Source organism: Takifugu flavidus, chromosome 16, assembly GCF_003711565.1.
Source record: "Takifugu flavidus isolate HTHZ2018 chromosome 16, ASM371156v2, whole genome shotgun sequence".
Lineage (NCBI taxonomy): Eukaryota > Metazoa > Chordata > Actinopteri > Tetraodontiformes > Tetraodontidae > Takifugu > Takifugu flavidus.
Window position 1 is genome coordinate 13,256,606 of NC_079535.1, and position 26,990 is coordinate 13,283,595.

The 26,990-nt window shown below is 54.2% G+C and overlaps 1 protein-coding gene across 2 annotated transcripts in view; it reads left to right on the top strand.

The window, feature by feature from the left end:
• atrn (attractin) overlaps window positions 1-26,990 on the top strand; it is a 58,615-nt gene that overhangs the window by 19,794 nt on the left and 11,831 nt on the right. For both annotated transcript variants that reach the window (XM_057058387.1, XM_057058388.1), the window contains exons 18-26: window positions 814-1,059; window positions 1,133-1,270; window positions 1,817-1,910; window positions 2,022-2,074; window positions 2,652-2,746; window positions 3,653-3,731; window positions 4,265-4,422; window positions 7,828-7,889; window positions 15,137-15,215. In XM_057058387.1, coding sequence (XP_056914367.1) covers window positions 814-1,059; window positions 1,133-1,270; window positions 1,817-1,910; window positions 2,022-2,074; window positions 2,652-2,746; window positions 3,653-3,731; window positions 4,265-4,422; window positions 7,828-7,889; window positions 15,137-15,215 — 1,004 coding nt within the window. The remainder of the gene's footprint in view (window positions 1-813; window positions 1,060-1,132; window positions 1,271-1,816; window positions 1,911-2,021; window positions 2,075-2,651; window positions 2,747-3,652; window positions 3,732-4,264; window positions 4,423-7,827; window positions 7,890-15,136; window positions 15,216-26,990) is intronic.

The window sequence follows — 26,990 nt, forward strand, 5'->3', positions numbered from 1 at the left end:
CTGGATGCTCTGTTGCCTGCAAATGTTCTCAGGCCTTCATTAACCTATAAACGGCCATAAAACCTGTTTGAAATAAACGGCACCGGAGGAGAAAAAATTCCATAAACGTATGTGAAGTTTATAACCTTCATTTAACAAAGTGGATTGAACTGTGGCCCCCGCCGGATGGGACTGGGGTAATAATCCGCGTTCGTGCTTTAAACTCCGTCTTCCTCTTTGATTTATGCACCAAAGCAGAAAAAAGATTTACATGATTTTGACCCGACAGGTCAGTTGCAAATCAATATAAATAGTTTAAATGCAGCGACCTCCATGGGGGGTTAACCCTTAGAATGTCAGTAAATATTTATGGAGAGCAACGGGTGTCGGGGACAGCTGAAGGTCACCCTCCGGGGTCTGATGGAGACTCCGGAATAATGAGCGCTCCCGGGTTGCTCGCCGACATATTTGCAGGAAACTAAATGATGTTGACGTGGAACTTTATGTCACGGGGGAGGGAATTCAGAGGCAGCGCTTTGACCCCGTTTAACTCGAGTATCTGTCATAAAGTAGAAGCCTGAAGCTGAATTAGTGGATAAAACATGCAAATGTGAGAGAGGCAGGTCGGCACCTGTGATCAGGCCTCACGTCATCACGCCGCGGCCCCAGGTGGGGGGTCGGGGCGTGACCCGCGCTGCCCCAGGTGGGGGGTCAGGGCGTGACCCGCGCTGCTCTAAGGTGGGGGGTTGGGGTGTGACCCGCGCTGCCCCAGGTGGGGGGTCGGGGTGTGACCCGCGCTGCTCTAACCCTCTTCTGTTGCCTCTCCTGCTGCAGCAGAGAACTGTTCCGGCTACGGAACCTGCGGCCAGTGTCTGGACCAGCCGGGCTGCGGCTGGTGCACCGAGCCCAGCAACACGGGCAAAGGCCAGTGCATCGAGGGGTCCTATCGAGGGCCCTTTCAGACCTTCGTCCCGGCGCCGTCCACCTCCCCCGCCCAGCCCGCCAGCCCGCCGCCTGCCCTCAACGTTAGCATGTGCCCCAGCGAGGCCAAATACAACTGGTCCTTCATCCACTGCCCAGGTGAGAGCGGAGCGCTCGGATTCCTCCTGAATCCGTGAGCGAACTTCCTGCTAACTTTGGTCCCTGGTTGCAGCCTGCCAGTGCAACGGCCACAGCCAGTGCGTCAACGAGAGCGTGTGCGAGAAGTGCGAGGACCTGACGTCCGGCCGACAGTGCGAGAGCTGCATCTCGGGCTTCTACGGAGACCCCACCAACGGGGGCAGCTGCCAGCGTGAGCACCCGTCACCCCCGCCCTGCCCAATCAACCCTCCGCCACCATTTCACTTGTCAGAACCTTCCGGTTTAGCCTGATGGTGGCCGTTTTCCGGGCTCCCGGGAGGCCAATAGCAGGAATTATTCCTTGATCTCTGCTGTTAGGACTGACAGTCGGGCAGCAGCCGCTCATCTCCCATCTGACACTTTCATTTAGCTCACACTGACGGACGCCGCCGGGTGTTGTGCTCATTTTCTTATTTAATTCCAGACGTCCCTCCGAAACCTTCGTAAATATTCTTTATTCCACCTCAGAGGCGGCGAATGAATGAAGCGGCCTCTTCTCGGGCTGTTTTATGACTGTTATTAGTTGCCGGCTGGGCGTCCTGCCAAGATTAACAGGTTTAGGTTGTCCCTAATCAACCAGTCGCACCATCTCAGGCTCCAGAGGTCCCAGACCTCCTCTATAGACATGTGTGTGTGGGTGTGTGTGTGTGTGTGTGTGTGTGTGTGTGTGTGTGGGTGTGGGTCTAAACTGCTTTCATGTCTCTCCTTGTGGCTCCAGCCTGCAAATGTAACGGCCACGCCAGCATGTGCAACCCCAGCAACGGCAAATGCTTCTGCACCACCAAAGGCATCAAAGGGGACCGCTGTCACCTGTGAGTCCGCCCTGTCTCGGGTCCACCTGAGCCTTCAGCCTGTGACCCCGTCTGACCCCTGTTTGGCTAAGTGTATATGATCTCCTGCCTCCTGTCCTCCCTCTTATCCAGGTGTGAGGTTGAGAATCGTTACCAAGGCAACCCTCTCAAAGGAACATGCTACTGTAAGTTAAGGTCTCTTTAACCCGTGTTTAAGTTGTTACATCTTTTACACAGTCTGAGTGGATCTAGGATGTTTCATCTCTTAATTCTTCCATGTTTGATCATCAAAATATTCTAATTCAGGAGTTTGATGCCTTTATTACACCATAAAGTTCTCTGTGCCCCCCTGAATGAGGGTCTCCCAGGTTAGTTATTAGCTTATGGAAATGGAAGGTGAGACAAATCCAGGCTGTTGGTAATTAAAACACCTTTGTTATTGTGTCTCTAAAAGCCCAGAAGCTTTTTCCTGCACACACTGATGCTCCCAGTGGAACGCTGGGAGAAAGTGAGATTGCAGCTTGATGAGAAGGTGTTAGCAACATTAGCATAAGGAGGTTGGAGGGTCGATGGCTGATCCCGGGGTTCCTTCGCTCCCTGCAGCCATTCTCTGGCTCTCTCTCTGCTTTTGTGCCTTCTCTTGTCACCTTGATGCATTTTGGGGAATGAAGACAAACAGGAAGAGGTGTTGGGTGAAGGGGGGGCGGCCTCCAGGCTTCTGTTCCTCAGCCTCAGTCAAACTCACCCGACTCTCCTTCACAGACACGCTCCTCATCGACTACCAGTTCACCTTCAGCCTGTCGCAGGAGGACGACCGCTACTACACCGCCATCAACTTCGTGGCCACACCTGAGGAGGTACGCCCGTGGCCGTGAGCGCCGGCCGTCGCCTTTACTGTGATGAATGGCGTCTGAGCCGTTCCAGAACCAGTTTCAGCCAGTGGCGTCCTCGTAAATACCAACAATAACAAGTCAAAGGGAATGAAAATGACCTTCACGCCGTCCTTGGCGTCCGCTCCATAAAGTCTGCCGTGCACGCAGGAGCAGCGTTCCCAGTTTTACTTGGATCTGCCGGCTGTATTTGGCCGTAGGGGGATTTCCTCCTTCCTCCTCCGTTACTGTTGAGCAACGGCAGCAAAATAAATCAAACGGCGGAATAATTTATATTTCAATCTGCATCTATTAAATCAAGATAAAGGGATTAAATACGCCAGACATTGGCTGTCGGATGAGCCAGATTGAAGCATAACGTGGCGGCGTGAACTCCGCGGCCGCGCCGCCGCAGCTGTTTCCGCGGTAACTGGAGGCGTGTCCGACCCGTTCACCTGCGCCGCAGCAGCTGGAGCCCGAATGAAGCACGAACGGCCCAGATGGTGCCTCAGCACCCCCCAAGCGTCCCCCACCGTGGAGGTGTGATCCCTTCGGTAACCGCCAATAACGATGCCTTCACAGTTCAGACGCGCTTCTTTAACCGTTTCGAGCTTCGCGAGCGAGAAAAGCGCCGCCTGTTCATTTGCGGCTAATTTCCAGCGCGTGTGTTATCAAAGCTGATGACTCGGCCGTAGTTACGGCGTTCACACACGTCTGGCTGGCGCGTCGAGTGCTTAAATGTTTGTTTTGCTAATTTAGCTTCCATTAGCGGCGCTAAATTGCTGAAGTCTGCAGCGCGGCGAGTGTTCGGGGGGTTGGGGGGTGACGGCAGCAGCCTCGGGTTGTGTTTGTGCGAATAAATGATGAGTTTGTTGTTTTCTGCTGCTCCCTCAGCCAAACCGGGACCTGGACATGTTCATTAATGCCTCCAAGAACTTCAACCTGAACATAACCTGGGCCACCAGCTTCACCGGTACGTATGGCTGCACAGCCAGCGGGGACCTGGCTCGGAAGCTCCGCCCCCGATCACACCTCTGGTTTCAGCAAGTTGGGTTATTATGGGCTGCTTCTTAGATTTCATGGACTGGTTTAAATAGCGTTTGAGTGACAGCTCCGCCTTTTTGGTGGTCGGGCTCGCAGAGCCGCCGTGACCTTGGCGTGACCCTAACCGGGTCAGCCGGCAGCACTTAGCTTCAGTTTGGGTGGCGGGAGGAGGCGACATTTCCGTGATCTTTAAATGTCAGTGCTCTCAACAAACAGCTCGGCGCTGAATCAATTAACTGATAACAGAAAATAGATCGGCCCCGTTCGCCTGTAATTAGACACGAGGGGCGGCTGAACACGGCCGGCACCAGCGGCTCGGACCTGAGCATTTTGGACTGGAAACAAAGATTCTGGTGAACAGAAGAGCCTAACCTGAGCTAGTGTGTGGGGGGGGTGTGCATCCCATAGTTTCTCTGTGGTTCTTCACTCGCTTCTCTCTTCTCGCCCTTGTGCGCCCTCCAGCCGGGACCCAGTCCGGGGAGGAGATCCCCATCATCTCCAGGAGCAACATCAAGGAGTTCAAGGAGAGCTTCTCCAACGAGAACTTTGACTTCCGCAACAACCCCAACATCACCTTTTTTGTCTACGTCAGCAACTTCACCTGGCCCATCAAGATCCAAGTGGGTTTCTCCCCCTACCTTTAAAGCGTCTCTGCTGCAAACAAAAGTAGATGTTTGAAAGTGTTGATGTGTTGTATCTCCATGCGTGAGCACAAACTCATTTAGCAGCCTGTTTAAATCATTTAATCCACCTCAACGAGTCTTCGCTTAGCTCTTAATTGCTTTGTTTGTTGGCTGTTGGTGCATTTTGAATAGGCGTATCCATGGAGATGCACCATCCCAGCAGGTCTCCTCGTGCGTGGTAGCAAACGTAGCTGGGTGGCATCGTGTGGCGAGCGTGGGCGCCGGAGTTCCCCGTCGGGCTCATGGAGCCCAACTTTACGAGCTCTGGTTTAGACCGGTGGCCTGCAGGGGGCAGCATATCTCATTAAATGGCTAATTACCCATTTCAACGGTAACGTTTTGGCCTGGTGATGGTGACCAGTGTTGCCCCCCATCACCTCTCTGTAGAGGCACACCGATCGTTCCTGTTGTTAATCCAGCTGAGGCAACATTCGGGTTTGGAGGATTTATTGGCGGTGGGAGGTTACGGGGTCATTGGAAAGTCCCCCGTCTCGTTTCTACCCTCCCGTTCGCGTCGTCCTCTCCGGTTCCTCTCAGTGAACAAAGATCCAGCAGTTCTGTCCTGATATAAAGGAGGAGAACCTGTTGCAGGTTCCTCTGATTAAACCTGCCCACCGACATCAGACCCAGACTGTTCCTAATCCTGGAAGGGAGGTAAATCCCCCCCGGTCCAGCTCAGAGGCCACAGCACCCCCCACCTGCCTCCCTGGTGGTTTGGATCTTCTGTCCTTGATCACTAAAACAGCCAGATCGACTCGACTCGTGTGTCATTTTTATTCCCCCCTGAACTGAAAATGTTGCCTTGAAAATAACATTTTCTCAGCTTTCATTCCGCCGCTGCTGCTTCGTTTACTGATTTATTTCCCTTAAAAGCAGAAAAACAACAGGAGCCGTCGGTTTTCTTCACCTCGTCCGGGTTTTATGACGATTGCAGGCCGTCGGTCCTCCGGTGCCACAGACACGTTCAGGTGTCATAAACCTCAGCGGAGGAGCAGGAAGGTCAGGGAGGAGCGCTGAAACGCTGTGGGGGGGTTCTGTGGGGCCGGTCTGAAGGTTCTGCTGGACCGTTTGAACCGCAGAACGGATCCAGCAGGCGGGATCTGCTGATGAACCTCAGAGTAGCCACGGTAATTATCTGGGAGCCACAGAGCCACGGAGGTTAGGTGATCAGCAGGGGGTCGGGTCACGACCTGAGGAATCCACTCATTCCAGACTGGACCTTGACCGGTTTTCCCTGATAGGAGCATCTGCCTGAGCTCAGCCTCCTTTAGACTCTCCTTCAAAACTCCAGCTGGACAAAGTGGCTGTGAAACCAGAATATTCGCCGCCCTCAGACCGACAGGAAGGCGGCGGCGGCCTTCGTAGCCCGTCAAGTGTGACCCAGCGTTGGGAACATAAGGAGAGCATCAGCCAGACCCCCTGCTGGGCCCGTCAGCCAGAGCCTGGGGACGGAGCAGCCAACACAGCCATTAGCCGCTAAAACTACACTTATCTTGTCTGTGAGATGGTCGTTACGCATTAATAACACGTTGTGAAGCTCCACCGCTGTTTTCTCATATATGCCGGCTTAGCTTAGCCTTGTTTTAGCCGCGGTCGTAACGTGGAAGTAAATCTGCACCTTAATTAGAATTGAAATGTACGAACAGAAATGCTTCTTCATGTATCTGCATGATTTACCTAAATAAAACTCATCCATACCGATGTCGTTTGGTTTCAAGTTTTATGACGAAACTAACGAGAATTCAAAGGCAACACCGCTTTTTCGTTAACGGGCTCGTATTCCTGGTTGGTTGGGCTCACGTGCACACGTGCACACCTTCACATTTTCTCCACGAGGTGTTTTCACGTAATCACATTTTCTTCCCGGCGTCAAACAAGTCCCACGTGAAATGATGTCACAAGTTCCTCAGCTGTTTATCTTTGATACACGTCACACAGACGCCGCCCACAGGGGAACCTGCTCGTTAGGATTTGTCTAATTAAAGCTAGCATAGCACCACGAGCTGAGCGGCAGCTCGCGTGTCCACCGGTGCAGAGAAACGCTCCCGGTGATTCCGAGGGGCCTCCGGCTCCACGCGTCCACGCCCAGTCGACGCCGGCGTAAAATGAACCAGACAGGAGAGTGGCGTCGTTCTTTAAAGGGAATTATGGACTTTTCGCAGTGCACGAAAAGAAAAGCAATGCGACCTGAAATGAAATATTAAAAGTCTTTTTAGTTTTAAATAAGTCACAGAACGCCGATGCCAGTTGAGGCGGTTTATTATTCGTTTTAATTATGAGCCAAATAACGCAGCAAAGTTACTCCCTTTGGGTTAAGGTGCAGCTTTGCTTCCATGGTAACAGACTGTTACCTGCTAGTTGTCGGATCTCACCTGCGATCTCGTGGGATCTATGAGATCTGTCACCTTCTACTGGTCGTGCGTGCACATTGTCACGTGGTTATTCTGTACTGTAACTGGAGGATGATGTACGCGGGCGCTGTTGCCCCCTGACGTTCTGCTCCAACAGCCTGGAGGTAAATGATCGCACACAAGCCTGAATGTTCAACAGTAATCAACACATTAGTGAGCCAGCTGGCGTGAGTACAAGTAAATTAGATCCTGTGCTGTTCACCAACACACACGACCCAAACGTGCGCACGCTGCCACCTCAACACGGAGGTGAATGTGTTCAGCAGTGACCTCACTGACCACAACGTGACTCTTTCAGAGGTATTGTAATCTTTCCTGACATTAGCTTTTGCAGCTATATTAGTCGGGCCCGGCCCTGAGCTGAACCGAACCATCAGAACTGGAATAGGTTCGAGTTTGTGGCAGAAGACGTGATGTGACACGAGGTGCAGTGCGCGGTGTCACCAGAGAGGGGCGGTGTTGCGCTGTTCTGCGTCGGAGGCTTCAGGAAGGCCCTCAACCCTGTCAACGTTGCCCCTGGCAACCTTGATTAAGATTTGACGTCCTTAGTAGAATTGCACTTGTGATGATTACATGGTGAAAATTTCTGCCTGAGTGGGAGAAGCGAGGTTGTGGGCAGATGAGAGGCTCCATGGTGGAGCCTCCCAGTAGATGTCGTTACATTATTGCATGTTAAAGATCAAGCTGGCAACAATGCATCATGAGTGTGCATGCAGTTATGTGATCTACACACACACGCTCACACACACACACACACACACACCACACACACACACACACTCACACACTCAGGTTGGGCTTCACAGTTTTCCCTGTACTCAGATCAGGTGTGATTTGTCTGGTTTAAATGGTGCATGTTTCAGAGTGTGTAATGTGGTTAAAGTCAGCGTGCACCAACAGACCTGTCTGTCGTCTGTCTGTTCCTCTGTAGATCGCCTTCTCCCAGCACAGTAACTTCATGGACCTGGTGCAGTTCTTTGTCACATTCTTCAGGTGAGCAGCATCCCTCCTCCTTCCTGTTCATTTATTTCAGACATGCGTTAGAATTAAAGTGGCAGCAATCGTGTGTGTGTGTGTGTGCGCGCGTGTGTGTGTGTGTGTGTGTGTGTGTGTTGCTCTGCGAGTCTGTGAACTGCAGCTTGATTGATCCTCAAAGGTTCCCGCCTGTGTCTGGGCGCCATTACCGTGACGGAGCGCTGCAGCTCACTGGTTTATGCAGGTTATCGGTCAGAACAAACAGGCGACTCCCACCTTCTTATTGTCTCCTCTGTCCTGCCATCAATAGCACACACACACACACACACACACACACACACACACACACACACACACACACACACACACACACACACACCGTACTGCAACCTTGAAAGCGAGGGCTGCAGAAAGACAGTCTTAAAGGGTGAAGACTGGGCGGCTGTGGTGAGCTGCTGATGCAGCTGCTAATTGATGAGTGAAATTAGATTTCATATAATAATAATATTTCATATTGAAACACGTGTCCTCACATGTGACTGTGCCGGTCTCGTTTGGGCCTCAGAAGCTTTGGACTGTAACTTGGAGTGAGCTTGGGCGGTCCGGCGGCTCAGCTGGCGGCGTTGGGCCGATGCAGACCCGGTTCTCCTGGCATGAGTGCACGTGTCGATCTGCCACGACCCCCTGGGTCTTCATCCTTCTTTAGGAGCCACTGAAATGTGCTATTGATTTCTTTTGGAGGATCAGAGGGCGAAAAAGCAGGAATCTGTCTTCTGTGCATGCTTGAGCGCGTGCGTGTGCTGTTTGTTGCTGCGGTGCCGCTCCGACCCGGGGGGGGATGGGGGGGGGGCAGGACTGCAGAGCCGAGTCGGGCCGCTTCTATCGACCCAGCAACCGAGTCCAGGCGGAGGTCTGATGTTCTGCTGCGGAACGATTTGGCCAAACTCCGCCCAGTTTCCTGCACGTTTGCAGGGATTCGACACCTTCGTCGTTCCTGGAGAAACGCGGTTGTGGTTCCGTTCTGTCGCAGGTCCGACCTGCAGCTGTCGCAGCAGCATAAACCGGGTCGATGTGCTGCTTCCTCCTCTGCCCCCACCACCGCCACCGCCGCTCTCGCCCCCCCCGTCTGGATTCTCCCCATCTCTGACCCGCAGCTTTTGATCCGGTCGGATCAACCCTGACGTCGGCCATCTTTCATCCTCGTCCATTTTCCTCTTTCGGATTCTCTCTGTTTTGGGGGTGGGGGGGGTTAAGTTGCTAATTAAGTTGCTAATTAGGCTTCGCGGCCACTTTGACATCATTTCAAACTTTTCAAACCTGAATTGGAACCTGCTCCGGACAGCCCCCCCTCGCCTTCACACCTGCCTCAGTTCCATTGTCGCTCCCAGTTCAGGCTTCCAGGCTGAGAGGAGCTGGGGGGGGGTGGACGGAGGTGGCCGTCGCCATGGCAACAGCCAGGAACGACCACTTAAATCAGCGCGTTCGCATTCAGCCGTTTGTCACCGGAGGCTTTATTTGAAGTGTCGCGTTCAGAAGTCGACCCGACCGTGAACGCGGGCAGATCCTGTTTTTCCTCGGCGGATTTTTAAAAACTTGTGATGAAAATGTAATAAAGTGATATTATTTAGCCTAATTTAAAACTCGGCGTCCCTTTGAAGTCAAAGTCCGAACTGTCAAGTGACGGCAGCCAACGCCGCAGCTTCGGCGCCGAACAGGCAGCGACGCGTCCGTCATGGGAAGATTTCCGGCTCCTTTTAAACTCCGACGTTCCGATTTCTGACCCGGCTGCTGGGAGCAGACGTGCTCCCGTGCTCCGGAATAACCGGTCTTCCTTTTGAAGTCAGTGTTCGGTGGTGACGCTCGGCGAGTGCAGAGGTCACGCTAGAGCGCCAGCGGCGTCTATAATTAATGAAATTACGTAACTTATTCAGCCCCGTGTTGACGTTTCTTTGACTCGTGCTGAATAAACTAGTTTTTGAAGCCTTGTCAGCCAAGAACAAATCAATACGGATTCATTATGGAAGCTGGGATCAAACGCAGGAAGCGTTTTTTCAGCAGGAGCCAGTTTTTCCCAGCAGATGGTCGCTAACTCGCCAGCACTGACCAAAGATAAACCAGCACTGACCTAAGCTAAACCAGCACTGACCGAAGCTAAACCAGCACTGACCGAAGCTAAACCAGCACTGACCGAAGCTAAACCAGCACTGACCTACGATAAACCAGCACTGACCTAAGCTAAACCAGCACTGACCAAAGATAAACCAGCACTGACCTACGATAAACCAGCACTGACCTAAGCTAAACCAGCACTGACCAAAGATAAACCAGCACTGACCTACGATAAACCAGCACTGACCGAAGATAAACCAGCACTGACCTACGATAAACCAGCACTGACCTAAGATAAACCAGCACTGACCGACGATAAACCAGCACTGACTTAAGCTTAACCAGCACTGACCTAAGCTAAACCAGCACTGACCTAAGCTAAACCAGCACTGACCTAAGATAAACCAGCACTGACTTAAGCTTAACCAGCACTGACTTAAGCTTAACCAGCACTGACCTAAGATAAACCAGCACTGACCTAAGCTAAACCAGCACTGACCTATGATAAACCAGCACTGACCTATGATAAACCAGCACTGACCTATGATAAACCAGCACTGACCTAAGATAAACCAGCACTGACCTAAGATAAACCAGCACTGACCTAAGATAAACCAGCACTGACCTAAGCTTCCATCCATTTAGAACCAGTCATTGAGCCTCTCTGTCCCAGTATAACCAGTCACTGACCCTCTGTCCCAGTATAACCAGTCACTGACCCTCTGTCCCAGTATAACCAGTCATTGACCCTCTCTGTCCCAGTATAACCAGTCACTGACCCTCTGTCCCAGTATAACCAGTCACTGACCCTCTGCCCCAGTATAACCAGTCACTGACCCTCTGTCCCAGTATAACCAGTCACTGACCCTCTGCCCCAGTATAACCAGTCACTGACCCTCTGTCCCAGTATAACCAGTCATTGAGCCTCTGTCAGATTGTGTTTTGAGTTTATCATTAAATCTCCGTGCTGACATTTAAAGTTGGGACTTCCGAGGTCACATGTGACCCAGAGGAGTGGTTCTGTCACCATGGCGACGGCAGCCCTCGTCATCCTCAGCATCTCTAAAAATGTCGTCCCATCAATAAATGATTCAGACTGAAGCCACGGTGAGAGCTCCAGCGGCCTCCGGTGTCGCTGCCCGGTCCAGCTCCTTATGGGCTGCACCTCCTCCAGTCTGGAATTCTGGAATCACTTTTAATTTAAGAAGGTTTTTTTTATCAACAGCAGAATTCGTGTTTCACAAGTTTCTCCCATCGAGACCGACCACAAGGGGGCGCTGCAGCCAGAATATGACGAGGAGAAACGCTTCTGGAGCTTCTGTTGCTCAATTATCAGCTATTCAGCAGGTTCAGGACGTTTCAGCCCCCCCCCCCCCCCCCCCACACACACACACACACACACACACACACACACGCACACACACACACACACACACACACCACACACACACACACCCCAGTTTGCAAACACGTCTGACAGCATCAGCTGAAAGCTGCTGCTCCCACATTTTGCTTTTGAGGATTCAGCAGCACCTCTTCACTCCTAAAGTCTCCCAGCTGACTAATGTTCATTTATTATTCTGTTCCTGCTGACACACACACACACACACACACACACACACACACACACACGGAGAGCACTCGTGCATATTTCGGTCTGCAGCGGAATCATCGGTGTACCGTCAGATTCCGGATCTCTCACCCTCAGCTCTGTGACTGTCACTTCCTGCTCGCTCTCGCTGCCTAAACCCTTTTTTTTTTATCTTACATCTCTTTAAATCTCGTCGCAGCTCAGTTACAATCAATTTCAGATGCCAGTTCAGATCGCCAGCGCCGCCAGCGCCGCCAGCGCCGCTCCCCGTTGTTTCCGCGTCATCCTCCGTCTGTCGAAGCGGATGGAGCCCAGATCTTCTGTCTTCCGGGTCCATCACATCTCCCGTGTGAGTGAAGCGGCGCTAACCCCGCCGTGACGAGCAGCGGCGAGCGCCCCTGCCCCGCCCCCGCCCCCGCCCCCTCACACACGTCAGTGTTCGTACACAGACGTCGGCTCGCATCGGCGTCGCTGACGGCGGAGCGTGAGAGTCCAACTACACAGCAGCCAGAACTTTGGCTCCTTTGACGACGATACCAGCGAAAAACGAGCATAAATGGCGTCGAGGTCAGATTTGATTCCATTTGTTGACGTGACAAAGATCAAAGGGAGAACCTTTGGTTCTTCGTCAAGGTCGCGGGGCCGCGGGCGGCTCAGGTGGTCGCACATGTCAGCAGAACGTGGTCCAAGCCCGATAATCCAGGGATGATCTGGGAAAGGCTTCGGAGAGCGTTCGCAACTCAAGGACGTTCCGGATGCAGCCTGTGTTTCCTCCTTTCTTCTGAAGGGGCCGCGGCAGCTCGTTAGCGCCCACGTGCTAATTGCAGCTCTGCTTCCTTGGTTTACTCGTGCGAGGACGGGCTCTGCTTCTCCTCTTTCTACCACCATCGGCCTCATATTTGCCCTCTGTTTGCTCCTGCGTGCTGATGATTGACAGCCGACTCTCCTCGTTCTCCTCGTTCTCCTTCCCTCCCCCGAGGCTCGCGCCAGAGATGGAGCCGTGCATTCAAACGCCGCCTGCCTGTCCTAAGGGGCCTCCCAAGGCAGCCAGCAGGGGCTGCATGCTTTGCTGGAAAGAATACCTGCTCCCCCTCTTCTTCTCCGTGCTTTCTACTCCTCCTCTGAGCCGGCGTTCCCGCTCCATCTTCCGTTCTCTCCTTCCTCTTTTAGAAACTTTTTCTGCTCTTCTTCCACCCTCCTGGTTGCTTCTCCTCCCTCCTTCTCCCTCTTCACCTCCTGCCCATTCTCTTTCTATCCTTCCTCCCCGTCTCTCCTGCATTCTTTAGTATCTGCCCCCACTGTCGGGTCATCGGTGAGGACCCAGAGATACGAGAGGAGATGGAGCTGATGGAGAGCACCAAGGAGCTGAAAGCTGCTGCTGCCTTTCTGATTAATAATGAAGGAGTCCGATCAGGGGCTTTGACTCCGCTCTGCTGCTGCTCCTCCTTGCCACCTGTAGGTGGAGCAGCACCTCCTCCATCCACACCTGAGGCCTGGCTCCTGGACGCTCACGCAGATGTGCTCCAGCTCTTCCTCCATCCACATCTGTGGAGTCGGGCCACCTCTGCTCCTCTTCTGCTGCTGTCTCCCATGAGTCGAAGGCCGTTGGGCAACACACCGACCTGTGTTCTGACCCGGAGAGTTTGACTCCTCGGAAGTGCCCCCCCCCCCCCGCCGCAGGCGGGGCAGGGGCCGTCTACGGGGCAGCAGGCTGACCTATCAGGAGCAGAGAAAAGGTTGTTCGGCCGGTGAGGAAGTTTAATTTCCCTCCGGGGAAGAGGCAGCGGTGGTTTCTGCCGCCACGCTGCGCCCGTTGCCGTTTGCCCCGTGGCCGTCGTGTCGCTGTCAGGTTGGCCAGCGATACGTCAGCGCTCGCTCTCCGGGCCGGCTGGCCTCGCCGCCGTGATGCCTTCGCTGCCCTCGCCGCCGTGATGCCTTCGCTGCCCTCACCGCCGTGATGCCTTCGCTGCCCTCGCCGCCGTGATGCCTTCGCTGCCCTCGCCGCCGTGATGCCTTCGCTGCCCTCGCCGCCGTGATGCCTTCGCTGCCCTCGCTGCCTCTGATCCAAACAGGCAGCTTTCATTATTTATCATCCTTCCTAAGCGACTGACACGTGCCAGGCTCAAGGGCGATCTTCCCTCTCACATCCACTCCGTCCTGATTTCTGCTCTGGGGGGCAGAAGCTGCAGCAGCGCCATGAAATAGCAACATGAGCCCGATGACAAAGATAGCTGCTCATTTCCTTCCTGGGTTCATGGAGCTTCCCGCTGCTGCCGCATCTTTAGTGGACCCGGAGCCCGAAAGGGGCTGATGTTTATCCTGAGTGCAGCTTGGGTCTGGGGGGGCTGTTGGGCCCCACGAGGGGCAATAATGGGGGTTGCTGCGTCGGTGTCAGTCCTCCTCAACTATTCCCAGTTCCCAGACAAACATCATCGTTAACATGTGTGATTCCCTCACTCCGTCTGGGCTTTGGGAGCGAGCTGAAGCTTCCGGGAGCTGAAGCCTGACTAACGCGGCGTTTTGCTGATGGACGTTGAGATAAATGAAGCGCACGGATCTTTTTTCCTCGTCCTCTTGCATTTGCGTCGCTCCTCTCTGTCCCCCCCCCCACTCCGTCTTTTAGTGAAGCACATTAAAGTCGCTTTGTTTGAGGGACGCAAAACGGGTCTGAAGTTGGATTTGGAGGAAGAAATCATAGACTGGCGTTTGAGCCAAAGCCTTTGTTCTTTTAATATCACCAAGACGTCTGAGTCTGGAGACGGAGGCTGGAGCTTCGACGTGATCCCCGTGTGTCCGTCAGCCCTGAGCCGTCGCCCAAGTTGGCGCCTTTGCTGAGACGCGGCGTCAGACGGCGCCGCAGCTTCCTGGGAACATTTGGGAGTTTTGGTCTATTTTCCTTCCTCGCGGGGTCGGAACCTGCACGCGGGTCATTCATCAGCGGCGTGGCTGCTTAAGCAGGAAGCAGGTCGATAACGATGGCTGAACGGACGGATCGTCCTCCCCCGGCCCCTCGGGGGAGATAAGGGATTGATGGGGGGGCGGGGTCTGAGCGGCGTTCAGGTCGTCCCGCATCAAGTGGGCGAAGTTTGGAGGAAGTTGCTGTCGGTTCTTCACCGATCAGAGGAGCATAAATACACAAGGTCACATTTCTTGGTTCCATTTTTAATAGAAAACGCTGAGTCAGCGTCTGCAGAGACCAGGCGACGAGGGCGCGGTGCTACCTTTGTTCTGGCACATCAAAGGAGGCGTCATGCATTATTCCTTTGATCTTAAACATCCGTTCCAAACGATGAATGGAGAGAAGCATGTTTATCTCCTTAGACGTCAGCACTTTTCAGCGTCTCCTCCTCAAGACGTCACGTCAGAGACGACTGACTCGTGGCCGTCGGCCCGTTTCCTCGGCGACGGTCCAGCGTGGTGGCGACGGCGCCCGTAGCTCGGCGCTCTGATGCTGGAGACGACGTCCTGCTCGCAGCATGAGGACAGAGCGTCTCTGCGCTGAAGTTCTGATTCTTGCCCCGCTCCGTTTGACCCTGTGACCCTCTCCCCCCTCCTCTCTCCACAGCTGCTTCCTGTCACTGCTCCTTGTGGCCGCTGTGGTTTGGAAGATCAAACAGAGCTGCTGGGCGTCACGGCGACGGGAGGTAGGTCACACAATCAACCGATATCGACGCGTTTGTCCTTGGGTGGCGAAATGAGCCAGCGCAGCACCGTCGGTGCGACCCGGCTCGTCTGGGCCCCACAGCGCTGAGCTGAAACGAGGCTCTCTGGTGGGCAAATATTGATGCAAGTGTCAGAAACACAGCAATGAGGAGAGAGCTCAAAGCACAGCTGTAAATGGGGCTTTTAGGTGGGGGGGGGCTTCTGACAGCTGTGGGCTTTTTCTTTGGTTTGCTTGTTTTGGTTCTGAACAAACCAGTTTTCCACAGAAATCTGCCGGATTTCCCACTTTCTGCGTTTCATCACACACGTTACCTGAACCCGTCGTTTGCTCGCCGAAGCCGCGGGTCGGACTCTGTGGAGCGCTGTAGGCGGGTCCAGAAAACTCCTGGACCGGGGACGGGAAAGTCCAGAACCATTCAAGTTATAGCAGGCTCATAAACATCACAGCCCTAAAAGCTGGATATTATCATAAACTCTGCTGCAATGTTGGGATTTAGGGAGCACTCACTCACACACACACACACACTCACACACACACACACACACACCACACACACACACACACACACACACACACACACACACACACACACACACACACACACACTGTGATTGGTTTATGCCACTTCACAACTTTATTCCTTCAAGTTTTCGTCCGAGCGGCCGCGAGCCGTTTTATTTTGTCCAGGAAATAGGACGAGCCCTGAGCGGCGCTTTGATGGATTGGGGTCCGGCCGGCTGCTCGGCCGGGCGGCAAACTGTCCTTTTGAGCTAATTATAACAGGAGCGTGTTTGGTTAAGTAAAGCGAAGTGGAGACCTTGAAAATCCTGAGTGAGTGCCGTGTCTGCACGGAGGATCCATCCATTCTTCAAATGCCGTCATCTATTTTAATATCGTGGGTCCAGAAGGGCTTAAAAATGTGTGTGTGTGTGTGGTGTGTGTGTGTGTTTCCGTCTGTGTGTGTGTGTTTCTCTGTGTGTTTCTGTCTGTGTCTGTGTGTGTGTTTCTGTCTGTGTGTGTGTGTTTCTGTGTGTGTGTGTGTGTGTGTTGTTGTTGATGCAGAAACCTTTAGTCTGCACTCTTCACCTCAGTAGCTGAAGTGCTGCTCCGCTGTAACCACCTAAAAGTGCTGTCGACACTCTCACCCCTGGTTCCCTCTTAACCCCCCCCCCGCGCACACACACACACACACACACACACACACACACACACACGCCACAGCAGCTTCCTGTCCAGCTGGGCGCCCTCCAGGTTGGCCGCTGAAGCCAAACAAGAGAGGCGAAACACAGACAATGAAGGGGTTTTTAAGAGCCCCCCTCTCAGTAAAGTTTCAGCTTAGGTGAGTTTAGGGAGCATCAAAAACTTTGTGCTCCTCGTGGAATTTGGTCGGACCCGACTCACGGCGCCACGCGTCACCGTAACAACAGAAGAAACTACAGCATAGCTGAATATTAAAATGGGGGGTGGATCTAAATATTTAACAGATCTATTAGAGCCACCAGCAAATGTTGAGCGTGCGGTCGTGCGGGTCGCTTCTGAAGAACCTTTATTAGGTCCGGTTCAAACGGTGCTGCTGTCGGGCTGCAGACGGAGACACGCCGGTCCTGCACAGCACAGCTGCGTTAACACAACGTGACACATCACTTCCTGCCAACAGAAAGCTAATCATGTTTTCCAGGAGGTGGACTCTCTGGTTCCAGTCCTCCGCCTCTCTGACATCAGGAGCGCCGCAGGCGCCGCTCGCCGGCGCTGCTCGCCGTCTCGCTCCGCGCTTGCGTCAGCAGCAAAGTGGCAGCGCCCCCCACTGATTACGCCCCTGTTCACCTCGCACGCGGCACACGGTGCGTCGTGTACGGCCGGCGCTCCGGTCCTCGCCGTTATTGAGCCGTCACGGGTATCGGAGGTCCCTCCAGAGCGGCGCCAGCTTCGACCTTCAGAGCTGAAGCTCGTCATCATCGACGCAGACTATAACATGAAGGTCCGACATCGCTGCGGCTGCTCTGCGGCGACAGAGGCGGCGTTCAACAGACGCCGCCGGATCCTAAATGTGGAGACGCGTGCTCCGCTCAGGCTGCGCGGCTTCAAAACGCTGGGAATCCTAAAGTCTGTGTATAAAATGAAACGGGGAGCTTATGACTATATTTGGGTTTTATTCGGCAGCGGCGTGCGAAGCCCCCGCTGAGGCGGCGGCGGGCGGCGGCCCACCTGGCGGGCTCTTTGTGCCTGCCTGCGTTTCAAAGCGCCGAGCTTTTCTGACTCCGCCGTGCATCTGCTGACGCCAGCGCGCCTTCCACGTGCGTCCGCGCACGCCTGAGCCCTAATCAAAGGCTTCCTTTGAGGCCCGGCGGCCCTTTGAAGGAGCCGGACCTGCCAGATGGCTGCAGACGGAACCGACCGCTGCAGACCGTTTATCCGGGAGCGGGCCAGAGAGTCCGGCGGCTGCTGCCGCTCCTGGTTAATTACTCCTGCAGGAATGTTTGAGGAGCGAGCTGCTGCGGACGCTCGTCTGCGCCAGCTCAGGCGTTTCGGAGCGTCACCAGGAAGAAAACGCCTTTGAAAGCAGATCCTGCAGGTCCGCGGGCCCATTAGAGCAGAAATCCCAGTTTTAGGCGGAAAGCTGTGACGCAAACGGCTGTAATAATGAATAAAAGGGCTGTAATAATGAATAAAAGGGCTGTAATAATGAATAAAAGGGCTTTCTCCCTCCAGGACGCTTCGCCTGTTTCACCTGATTGTGTCATTAAGTTTAGAAATGTTCAGTCTGGAGTTCAAAGATCTGGGTTTTTATTTACTTATTTGGAGTTATTTCCTGCAGCTCTGGACAGACGGACAAACTCCTGTGTGTGTGTGTGTGGGGGGGGGGGGGGTGGGTGTGGGGGTGTGTGTGTGTGTGTGGGTGTGTGTGTGGGTGTGTGTGTGTGTGTGTGTGGTGTGTGTGTGTGTGTGTGGGTGTTGATGCACCTGCAGAGGTGCAGGCCTCCCAACTGAGATCAGGCTGTTTCACCTCCACCTTTGATGGTTCCTTTGAGAGGACGTTCTAAAGGTTCTAAAGAACAGCAGCGGATCAGAGGCTCCACTTTGACTGTCAAGTTAATCTACTTTCTCTTCCAACAAATGTCATTTTTTGCACCGGAGCAGATCTTTATTTGGGCCTTTAGGCTTCATATAATTATGTGATAATACATTTATGCATGAAAGCGTTTGATTAGATCAGAACTTCCCACAGAGTCACTCTGAACAACTTGTTCCACTGGACTTTCTTCAAGCTTGTTTCCAGCTTTTCTCCCTTTTAGTTTCACATTTGAAAAGAGTCCAAGCAGCAATAATAAGAGAAGATTCCCTGGATCATTTGTTTTAATAGACTCTTATAGCAGAGATGCATCTGCAGGAGGCGCCGTCACGCTCGCTTGTCGGATGACAGGAAAATAATGATTCCAGGAGAAACTGTTGAAATGTCAGAAACCCTTTTCCATCTCAACAACTTTTCCATCCAGCTTTGGAGCCACCGGGAGCGTTCAGAGGCACCAAGGTGCTGCTGCTGTTTCCCACTCTGACATGTTGACTCGACACGTTTAAGCAGCAGCAGCAGTAGCATCAGCAGCATCAGTAGCAGCAGTATCAGTAGCAGCAGTATCAGTAGCATCAGTAGTAGCATCAGCATCAGTAGCATCAGCATCAGTAGCAGCAGCATCAGTAGCATCAGTAGTAGCATCAGTAGCATCAGCATCAGTAGCATCAGTAGCAGCAGCATCAGTAGTAGCAGCATCAGTAGCAGCAGCATCAGTAGCATTAGCATCAGTAGCAGTAGCAGCAGTAGCAGCAGCATCAGTAGCAGCAGCAGCATCAGTAGCAGCAGCATCAGTAGCAGCAGCAGCAGCAGTAGCAGCAGCATCAGTAGCAGCAGCAGCAGTAGCAGCAGTATCAGTAGCAGCAGCATCAGTAGCAGCATCAGTAGCAGCAGCATCAGTATCAGCAGCAGCAGCATCAGTAGCAGCAGCAGCATCAGTAGCAGCAGCAGCATCAGTAGCAGCAGCATTAGCATCAGTAGCAGTAGCAGCATCAGTAGCAGCAGTAGCAGCAGCAGCATTAGCATCAGTAGCAGCAGCATTAGCATCAGTAGCAGCAGCAGCATTAGCATCAGTAGCATCAGTAGCAGCAGCATTAGCATCACTAGCATTAGCATCAGTAGCATCAGCATCAACTGGGACAGATGTGATCCGTCTGTGGAACTTAACCAGCCATGTAACTCGCACGTCTCGCTCACATTCCGGCTGCTGCTTCTTTTGTTTACAATAATCTCTCAAATTAGCCAGGACGGCTGCTCGTCTGCTGGCTGGTCGGGAGTTAATGAGCCGACCGTCACGCCGACCCGCCGACCCGTTTGGGTTTCACTTCATCTCTGCTCAACACATTTGGACCTGTTAAATGGTGACAAGTGCTCTGTGTACCATTGTCTTTGATGACGGAGCAAATCTCTCCTCAGACTCTGGAACGGAAGCTTGATTAAATCCGGCAGTGGCGTGCACGCAGACGTGCACACACGTGCATGTCTGCCGCCCCGTCGCCCCCTCCTGGCTGGTGTCCAGCCACACCAGAACTCTTTGACCTCCAAAGCTGCTGTTTCTGATCCCATCTGCACATTCCAGGACACCAGGCTGCTCCCGCTGCACTGCGACACGTGCGCACGAACACGTGCACGGCACTTTTACCTCCAACATGCACGACTTGTTTCATTAGTAAAATAAGAGCAAAGGATTGAGGACTGAAATGAACTGGATCTCACATCAGGCCCCCCTCAGCCTTTAGCTGCTGCTGCTGCTGCTGTAGCTGCTGCTGCTGTAGCTGCTACTGCTGCTGTAGCTGCTGCTGCTGTAGCTGCTGCTGCTGTAGCTGCTGCTGTAGCTGCTGCTGCTGTAGCTGCTACTGCTGCTGCTGTAGCTGCTGCTGCTGTAGCTGCTGTAGCTGTAGCTGCTGTAGCTGCTGTAGCTGTAGCTGCTACTGCTGCTGCTGCTGTAGCTGCTGCTGCTGTAGCTGCTGTAGCTGTAGCTGCTGTAGCTGCTGTAGCTGTAGCTGCTGTAGCTGCTGCTGCTGTAGCTGCTGCTGCTGTAGCTGCTGTAGCTGCTGTAGCTGCTGCTGCTGTAGCTGCTGTTGCTGCTGTAGCTGCTGCTGCTGTAGCTGCTGCTGCTGTAGCTGCTGTAGCTGCTGCTGCTGTAGCTGCTGTTGCTGCTGTAGCTGCTGCTGCTGCTGTAGCTGCTGCTGCTGTAGCTGCTGCTGCTGTAGCTGCTGTATCTGCTGTAGCTGCTGCTGCTGTAGCTGTAGCTGCTGCTGCTGTAGCTGCTGCTGCTGCTGCTGTAGCTGCTGCTGCTGTAGCTGCTGCTGTAGCTGCTGCTGCTGTAGCTGCTGCTGCTGCTGCTGTAGCTGCTGCTGCTGCTGTAGCTGTAGCTGCTGCTGTAGCTGCTGCTGCTGCTGTAGCTGTAGCTGCTGCTGTAGCTGCTGCTGCTGCTGTAGCTGTAGCTGCTGCTGCTGCTGTAGCTGTAGCTGCTGCTGCTGCTGCTGCTGTAGCTGCTGCTGTAGCTGCTGCTGCTGCTGCTGCTGTAGCTGCTGTAGCTGCTGCTGCTGCTGTAGCTGCTGCTGTAGCTGCTGTAGCTGCTGCTGCTGCTGCTGCTGTAGCTGCTGCTGCTGCTGCTGCTGCTACCTGAATCATCATTTATCTGTCTCTAAAGCTCTTCTAGCAGCTCCGACTAGATGCTATCAGGAATCATTTGAGGCTGAATGAAGCTTCCGATCAGTGAAACTCTGAGGTGTGGAGAACAGCTCCTCGGTTTCATCTGCTCTTTGTTCTTCATGAAGAGGTTGACAGCAGATGGTTCAGTGTGAAAGAGCAGCGGAGCGCAGGAGGCTGGCAGACTCTGGTCTGGATGAGTCCTGGAATACAATGAAGTTATCAGTGATCAGGCTCACCTCAGCTGCCAGCGTCATACATAAAGATAAGGAGGATCTCTGGCTGGCAGCTCTTCTTCTGCCCTGGACTCTCTGGTCCCTTCAGCAGATGGTTAAATGTGAGTGCACTTCACACATGACCAGTAAAGAAAGGCAAAAACAATCTTTCCACCTTCACTCCGCAGCTGTTTCCTCTTAAAAAGCGCTTCCACGTGATGATGTGAGATACATTAGCATTTGACGAGAGGCGCTATCGCTGTTAGCCTTCACGGCCCGGAGATCAGATGCTAAAAAAAGATCATTTTGTGGACCAGTGAAATAAAGGCGCTGTCTTGTGTGGGACCATTTTATGGTGGGATTATGGTGAACAGTAGAAATGTGCTACTGTACATTGTTGTTGCACAGGCAGGAGAGTCGGAGCAGCTCGATAAGGCTCAGGGTGTTAAAGCCTGAGCTGAAATCAATGAACAGGGAGTGTAGGTGTAAATGTGATGAATGCTGCTGGCATCCAGCTCCAAAACAGCCTATAGAAGCCTATAACATTTCTTTAAATTGGATTTGACTTATGCAACGTGAACAGAAATAAACAATTCAGAGACGATTTGAAAGAGAAGCAATGAGGTTTGTTTTATGGCCGCTCCAAAAATGGCTCAGAAGAACCAGCGAAATCCCCCCGTCGTCCCCATCCAGAGCCGGAGCAGCTCCCCACTGATGGATGCAGCTAAACTGCATCTTTAGCGTCATTTACTCCGGGCTAACGCAGCCCGAGGACATCCAGCAATTGTTAATAATCCTCTCGGTTCCCACAACGGAGAAAGAGAACAAAAGGAAGCGGGAGCGATTCAGTGCTGATACCGAGGAGGCGTCCGTCCTCCAGGAGGGGGCAGAGGGTGCGTGTCGCCTTCGCTGGCGTTTGTCTGAAAACACTGAGCCGGTCTGTGATTCCAGAGAGGAAATTGTGCTGCGGGGCTGCCTGGGGGGCGTCGGCAGTGAAGGATGCTGTTCTGGAATGAATGTTGTGGCTTAAGTTTGGAGATTGGCTCCAGAGGAGCGGAGGAAATTACACTTTTGGCAATTTAAGGTGATCGGCTTCAATAGGAAGGTGAAGAAAAACCTTTTACTTGCTTCCATCATCATCCGAAACCAACATGTCGGGTACCTCCTGGTCCCGAGTCGGTTGGACTCCACTGGTGTTCTGGGCCTCACCTGTGTCCCTGCTGACCTCTGAGGCTACTGTAGACTCACATCTACTAGATCTGGCCAAAGCCTTTTAGGTGGACCCTCGGAGGGTTGATGGTTGAACCAGCGGTGACGGTGATGGTGGAGTTTGGTGCCCTCGGAGCAGGAGCTGCTCATGATGATGATGATGATGGTGATGATGATGATGATGGTGATGATGATGATGACGGTGATGATGATGATGATGATGATGATGGTGATGATGATGCCAGAGCTGGAGCAACATGTCAGGTGCTTGATCACTTGGGTTTCCTCTGCTCCCTGGTGTAGAAGCCATGCAGACATTCCACAAGTTAAACTTTTGTTAACAGTTAGCTTCACAGCAGAATTCTCCCCCCCCCCCCCAGAACATTAAGAAATTTGCAAGGGATGAATTAAATTTGAATTAGATTATTTTTTACAGCAACTGTTATCATTTTCTCTCTGTAGGAAATGAAACGAAGGCTAAATTTCCACCTCCTGTTTCTGAGGAAACAATAAAAAGAAGCCTGTGTGGTTCGGTCGGGGGCATCTGAAGCAGCTGCTGCATTCAGACCGGAGGGGGGGGAGCCCTCACCTTATCTCACCCTCTGCAGAATGTCATTAGGGGGGAGGGAGCAGCCTCCCTCCTCCTTTACCTGTGGCCTCCTCTCTGCTGGAGGTGGGAGATGGATCGGTCAAGGTGACCCGGTCGGCTCGGTTTCATTTCAGTTATTTTCACCCCCTGATGCTGTTTTTCACGCTTGTTTTGTTCTGTCAACTTAAACTCTGCTCTCCCAGGAGGAGAACTCCTTCTCCAGCATCTTCTCCAGCCCCATCATGCTTCCGGCCACAGATGCCTCGTTACACGCGGCCGGCCGACCCTCGTCCGTGTAGCAAAAGAGGAAATTAGCGGCTCGTCTGTCAGATTCGGCTCCAGTTGCCAGAAACGCAGCAGCCGAACCAAAAGATCTCTCACGTGCAGCCGGATTAGAAAGTAATCTGGGAAAGTTATAAAAGTTCTTCTCTGTTGGTTCCGAGGGAGTCTAACCAGTCCGGAGGTTCCCGTGGCCCCCAGGCCTGAGGGGCCGTTTATGGGAATCGTCTCGGACTCAACAGGACTTTTCCTCAGCCCGGGAATGTGGGTTCAGAAGCAGCCGTCCTCCTGCTCCGCCCCTCTCCTGAGGCCGTCCTCCTGCCCCGCCCCTCTCCCGAGGCCGTCCTCCTGCCCCGCCCCTCTCCCGAGGCCGTCCTCCTGCTCCGCCCCTCTCCTGAGGCCGTCCTCCTGCTCCGCCCCTCTCCTGAGGCCGTCCTCCTGCCCCGCCCCTCTCCGGAGGCCGTCCTCCTGCCCTGCCCCTCTCCCGAGGCCGTCCTCCTGCTCTTCCCCTCTCCTGAGGCCGTCCTCCTGCTCCGCCCCTCTCCCGAGGCCGTCCTCCTGCCCCGCCCCTCTCCCGAGGCCGTCCTCCTGCCCCGCCCCTCTCCCGAGCCGTCCTCCTGCTCCGCCCCTCTCCTGAGGCCGTCCTGGGCTGCAGCACCACCCAGAGGAACGGCTCCGCCCCTGAGGTGATCAATCCTGAGCCCAGGCCAGGATGACGGGAGAGGCGGAGCCACCCCGAAGGTCGCGCACACAAAGATGCTGAGGTTGAAAACATGCCGTCTGCGTGGGAAAAGGAGGCCTCGCTAATGCCCCCCCCCCCCCCCCCCCACACACACACACATATCCGCACTAACGAGCCGGGCTGGGAGCGGACAGCGATGCCGACTCATCGGAATGTGATGGAACGCAGGCGGGAGCGTCGCTGCGTCGTGGGGCTGTTTTCAGAGGAATGAGGAGCGTGTGGACGCAGGGCTGCACACGTGATGGGGGGGGAATGTGTGTGGAGGTATGTGTGTGGAGGGGTGTGTGTGTGTGTGTGGAGGGATGTGTGTGTGGAGGTGTGTGTGTGTGGTGTGTGTGTGTGTGTGTGTGTGTGTGGAGGTGTGTGTGTGTGTGGAGGGATGTGTGTGTGTGGGGGTGTGTGTGTGTGGAGGTGTGTGGAGGTATGTGTGTGTGTGTGTGTGGGGGGGGGGGGAGGTGTGTGTGTGGGGTGTGTGTGTGTGTCCTTAGACGTCTCTGCCCTTCTGGTCCTAATCCCACATAAATGGAGCATATAATCAGAGTCTGGATCAGCGGCAGCGTCTAATTGGCGGCGATGAGCCGACGGCTGTGGGAGTCGACCCCGCGGCGGCGGCGACCTCCGTTTGGACCTGTACCGCCCCCCCGCCCCTCTATCAGGGCGCCAGTGCGGGGTTTATCGTAAGCTCGGGAGCGCCGTCGGATGTGAGCGGCTGAACGTCCTGATTCCCTTTCATCTCCTCTCCGTCTGTCTTCGCTTCATCTCGGCTTCGCACGGCCGTCGTGTCGCATCATCGACGCTGAAACGACGGCGCTTCCTCGGCCTCGCCGTTCCCACGTCACACCTCCCGTCCTCCTCACGCGGATCAGCTGACAGCCCAACAACAGACTGGTGCCGCTCACCACTCGGCCGTCCCAGAAACCACTTCTGGACACTGGAGCTGCTCCTGCTGGGACCTGGTCCAGTTCTGTCTCCGCTGGAGGCGGAGCTCCGTCTTCACAATTTCAAACGGCATTTTTAAGGCGCTTGTCCTAAGGATTCATCTCCCAATCGCACCCCCACGAGCACCTTCAGCTCCGGCTGGATCTCATCACAGCTCCACCCCCCCCCCCCCCCGTGCTCCTCTCTGATGAGTATCGATCGGCCCGCTGGACTCTCAGATTCAGGATGGACAGCACCAGGAACTGGAGTTTGGGTTTTGATGGAAGTATAAAAGAGGGACGGGGAGACAAAAGGCTGGGGGGGGGATCAAAGCCATTGGGCCTCAGTATTCAGCCTGTGTTCCGGCTCCCACCTCGGCACCGCATGATGTGGAGATGAAGCGGGAACGCTGACGTGGCTCCAGATTCCCTCCCCGCCTCCTCTTCCCCTCGGTGATGCTGCGGAATGATCGAGAGCCCCCCCATCAATGAATACAGGGCCTGATGGAGTGCACGTGTGAGCGTGCTCGGCTGCACACGTGGGGGACTGAACACGCTGTTGTTCCACGTGTGTGTGAGAACTCCGGCAATTTATCCCCCCCCCCCCCCGGCTCCTGGGGGGAAACTCTTTGATTGCCTTGGTCTTATTTTCTGCTCCGAATTCCTCCCCCCTCTCTGTTGTCTCCCCCTCTCTCTCCCTCCCCTCCTCTCCCTCCCTCTCTCCCTCCCCCCCCCCTCTCCCTCCCTCCCCTCTCTCTCCCTCTCTCTCCCTTCCTTTCCCTCCCTCCCTCTCTCCCTCTCCCCCTCCTCCCTTCCTCCCCCTCTCCTCCCCTCTCTCCCCCCCTCCTTCCTCTCCCTCCCCCTCCCTCCCCTCTCTCTCCCTTCCTTTCCCTCCCTCCCTCTCTCCCCCTCTCTCCATCCTTTCCCCCTCTCTCTCCCTCCCTCCCCTCTTTCTCTCTCCCTCCCTCTCCCCCTCCTCCTCCCCTCCTCTCTCTCCCTTCTTCTCTTTCCCTTCCTTTCCTCCTCCCCCCTCCCCTCTCTCTCCCTCTCCTCTTCCTCTTCCCCTCCCCTCCCTCCTCTCTCCTATCTCTCTCCCTCTCTCTCCTCCCTCCCTCCCCTCTCTCTCCCTCTCTCTCCCTTCCTTTCCCTCCCTCCCTCTCTCCCCCTCTCTCCTCCTTTCCCATCTCTCTCTCTCCCTCCCCTCTTTGTTCTCCCTCCCTCCTCCCCCCCTCTCCCTCCCTCCCCTCTCTCCTCCCTTCTCCCTCCCTCCCTCTCTCCCCCTCTCTCCCTTCCTCTCCCTCTCTCCCTCCCTCCCTCCCCTCTCTCTCCCTCTCTCTCCCTCCTTTCCCTCCCTCCTCTCTCCCCCTCTCTCCCTTCCTCTCCCTCTCTCCCTCCCTCCCTCCCCTCTCTCTCCCTCTCTCTCCCTCCTTTCCCTCCCTCCCTCTCTCCCCCTCTCTCCATCCTTTCCCAGCTCTCCGGGAGCTTCTCCCTCTTTTCTGTCCTCCTGCAGCTCAGAATGAGCTCAAATCCTCAGATTTGTCCTCAAACTGTCGTCGCTGCCGCTGCACCTGATGGATCCGATCAGTAAAGCCCCTGTGATCAGAACCACGTTGGACTCTGAGGGGTCCAGAGGAGCGAATCAGAGCCTAAACACTGGGACCCTCTCAAAGAGGGGGACCTCCAGCGGACGACCAAACACCAACAAGAACATTTGAATACAGGATTTCCTCTACGGCTCCAACTGGGAAAACAAATGTTTGATTATGTTTCAGCTGGTTGTTTAGGGTGTTGGTACCAGTTAAGGCTCCAGACGGTTAGGGTTAGCTCTCAGAACCCAGAGCAGGAACCAGAGCAGGAACCAGAGCAGGAACCAGAACAGAACCAGAGCAGGAACCAGAGCAAGAACCAGAGCAGAACCAGAGCAGGAACCAGAGCAGGAACCAGAGCAGGAACCAGAGCAGAGGTAATGTGAGCTAGCTAACAGAACACTGGAGAACCTGAAGATGCTCCTGAAGCTGGTCTGCTTGCGCGTGCTGTTTTTGTTGGGAATCTTTTCCTTTTCCTGCTCTACTGACGGGAACG